The following is a 3,038-nucleotide window of genomic DNA, read 5'->3' on the forward strand; positions in this document are numbered from 1 at the left end:
GTGGAGGACCAATGATGTGTTGTGAGCAGCATGGTCCGTGTATTATTGTAAGCCATACCAAGTGTGGAAATGTCGGTATATTTATTGTGATCGATGAGGTTGATACCGACATCAATCTTCATGTTGACATTGTCCTTAAATTAGCATATTATCTTTGGTTGAGTGGTCTCTCCATCTTCACCTACGTTATGATGGACGAGTCACGAGAGTGATGATGGAGGACGAAAAGTACGAACGCCGATCTGAAAGTGCATGAGCACGTGCATCACGTGGAACGGATGGAGGTGGCGAGTACAGTATAAAAGGCGGAACAACTCAGCACACAAGTCAGTATCACCTAAAGCAAGTAGACAGCAGAGGAAATGGGACTCTGGAGTTGGCCAAGCCCGTATGCGTTGAAGTTGGTAACTGTGGGTGAGAGTAAGTACGGCTCACAATATGTGAATCCGTGTGCATGGCCGTCCGTGGTGGTGGCGCAATGTGAGCAGCCATGTGCGTGGCCATCTGCGCTAGTGCCTCAATGTAAGGAGCCGTGTACGTGGCCGTCTGTGCTTGTACCCCAATGTGAGAAGCCGTGTGCTTGGCCGTCTGTAGCGGTACCTCAATGTGAGAAGCTGTGTTCGTTGCCATCTGTGCTGGTGTCGCAATGTGGCCAGTCGTGGGGATGGCCGTCACCGTGGTAGACAGGAACCGCGACTATCTTTGTGTTTGCACTGTGGTTTGTGAAAAAGTCTTCAACTTCCTTGGAATTGGAGCAGCTAGCTGACGGTGTGCAAGCACGCCTCTTGTACTTCCCTGCATTTGAAGCGAAATAGGTGCTACTCATTTCAGTTGTCTTGAGCATTTACTCAATTCATTACTGAGCATCATAATTTACGGGGTTGTTAATGCTAAGGGAGCAGCGGCAGCAGCAGAAAGCCACCAGATGAAAAGTATGTGGGGAATGTGATAAGACTCCTGAACTGGGTTATGTCACGTGGAAGCCGCAGCTGTGCTAAAGACACGCCTCGGGCAAATATCCTTAAGGAGAATAATTTGCATTTTTTGTGAAAACAGTTTATTTCACCGACCTGTTGTGAGCAGGTTTTATGCTGAATGTTGTATGTAAAAGGCAATAAAATGCGAAGCAAAGTAAGTTGGTGCATGTGAGTGAGCAATACGTAGAAATCGCATTTGCCTTCCACATAATCCGCTGTTGCAGTTGTTTCATTCAATTCAGCATGGTACTGAGGATGAAGTCGACTAAGCCGGCATATGTTTATCATACAAGTGCAAATGCAAACTTACATTGGATGTGTTGTCTGTGCCATGAGTTGAATGTTCTAGTACCAATTCTCCAATTTGCTGCAATGTGCATATGATGCGGAGATCAATGTGTGCTCGTTTATTATCTCAAAGAGACGAGTAGCACAAATCGCAGAGCATTATTATGCATTGGGTCCTGACGCATGCAGCGATCAGGTTTAGGGCTTTTGTTTAAAAGGGTATGCATTTTTTTAAATGCAAACCATTTTGTCACTTCCGATATGTTGTGGACAGCTGGAGAGGCCACCATGATATCCACTTGAAGATAAAGCACGTCAAATTTCTATTTTAATAGGAAATTCCTTTCAAATTAGCACACTCTATCCTTCGTATTCACCAATTTTTAAGAAATGCGAAGGCTTCAGCTTGTATGAATGCAAGTGTCTTTAAGCGCAATCAATATCGTTTACCTAATTAAAACTATGCAGCAAGTATAAAAAAAGTATTTTTTTAAGGGTTTCCTTATATATGGCCTCAAATAAAATCCACAAACCTACTTCAAGCTGCTATCAAAACGATTTTTTCATCGTAAAAGTTGATATACCACCTTCTTTTCTTCCGCTTTTGCACTTATCAAATCGACTACATCCAACTGTCCTAATGCACATACTTTGGCCTAAATTTATAGCTAATTTGGTGTAAGGAACAGTGCTAGCATGGAATGTCCTTGGTAGCACTCCACCGATCATCCTTCTGTCTAAGAGACCGTTGACAGTACCATTGAAATGGGTACTGGCGGGTGTATTTTTAAAGCGAACTGAAATTAACTTTAAAGATCAACATCGTGAAAGTATACTCAGCTTTGGACACTTCTCCGGGCAATGGGAGACCACTGAACACTGCAACAGTACCCCAAAGTTCATCCTTTTTGCTAGGCGAGTAAATTTACACCCCGAGTTCTAGGTCATTCACTCTAAAAGTCTCAAAATTTGTTTAGATTCTCATAAATTGCTAAAATTACGGATGTGGTTCATCTGCTAGGCATCCAAATTAATAAGAGGTTCAAATCAACTAAATGTGGTAAGAAATGCATCAAAACCAACAACAGCTTGCCATGTCAGAGAACAGTCAAGCCAGCCACAGTTAAAACTCAGTTTTCGGAGGACAAATAAATAAAATGCATAGCCAAATAGATTTACTACAGCTATACATAACCATAAATATTGACAATGCCCTCAAATTAACTTTGTGCCAAACGAAAGACTGCTTCAATTTTACCATTCAGCACGATTTTTCCAAACAACATCATTTTACTGAATAAATTAACAGGTTCTGACGGATGGATTCATCTTGCCTGACAAATTATGGATAGGTTCAATTTTCTATTTTTCACACTTAAATATTATAAGCAAGATTGATTTCAATGCATTTTGATTTATTCCAGCTTTGAATGCATTTGTATGCAAGAGCTCATACTATGGAAAGCTTGCCACCAAGTCCCATCCAATCGCATCAGTTGGCGCATAACGTAGAAACAAGCCGCGCCTTCTAATTGGCTTTTGATGTTACGTGCGAGAACCATACACCCGAGTGCACCAATAAAGAGACGAATCAGACTGAGTTGTAATGCTAACTAGAATCGTAGCGAACATATATCCCTCTTGGAGGTGACCGTACATTAGAAACAATGGAAGGACAATTGTTTCATTAACAAGAAAGCCAAATGTTACTTTGGTATTCCATTGACATGAATAGTGACATAAAATGGGCAACAGTTCTGATGCAGCAGACAG

The 3,038-nt window shown here is 41.7% G+C and overlaps 1 protein-coding gene across 1 annotated transcript; it reads left to right on the forward strand. All coding sequences in view use genetic code 11, as the record gives it.

Moving 5' to 3' along the window:
• Positions 1–362: 362 nt before the first annotated feature.
• On the forward strand, positions 363–683 carry EGR_10052 (hypothetical protein; the record flags this gene model as incomplete). Its single annotated transcript, XM_024499301.1, has 1 exon — positions 363–683. One exon carries the CDS (start codon positions 363–365, stop codon positions 681–683), a length of 321 nt encoding a protein of 106 aa, XP_024346281.1.
• Between the last annotated feature and the right edge of the window lie 2,355 nt (positions 684–3,038).

Source organism: Echinococcus granulosus (assembly GCF_000524195.1).
Source record: "Echinococcus granulosus chromosome Unknown EG_S00186, whole genome shotgun sequence".
NCBI classification, from domain to species: Eukaryota; Metazoa; Platyhelminthes; class Cestoda; order Cyclophyllidea; family Taeniidae; genus Echinococcus; species Echinococcus granulosus.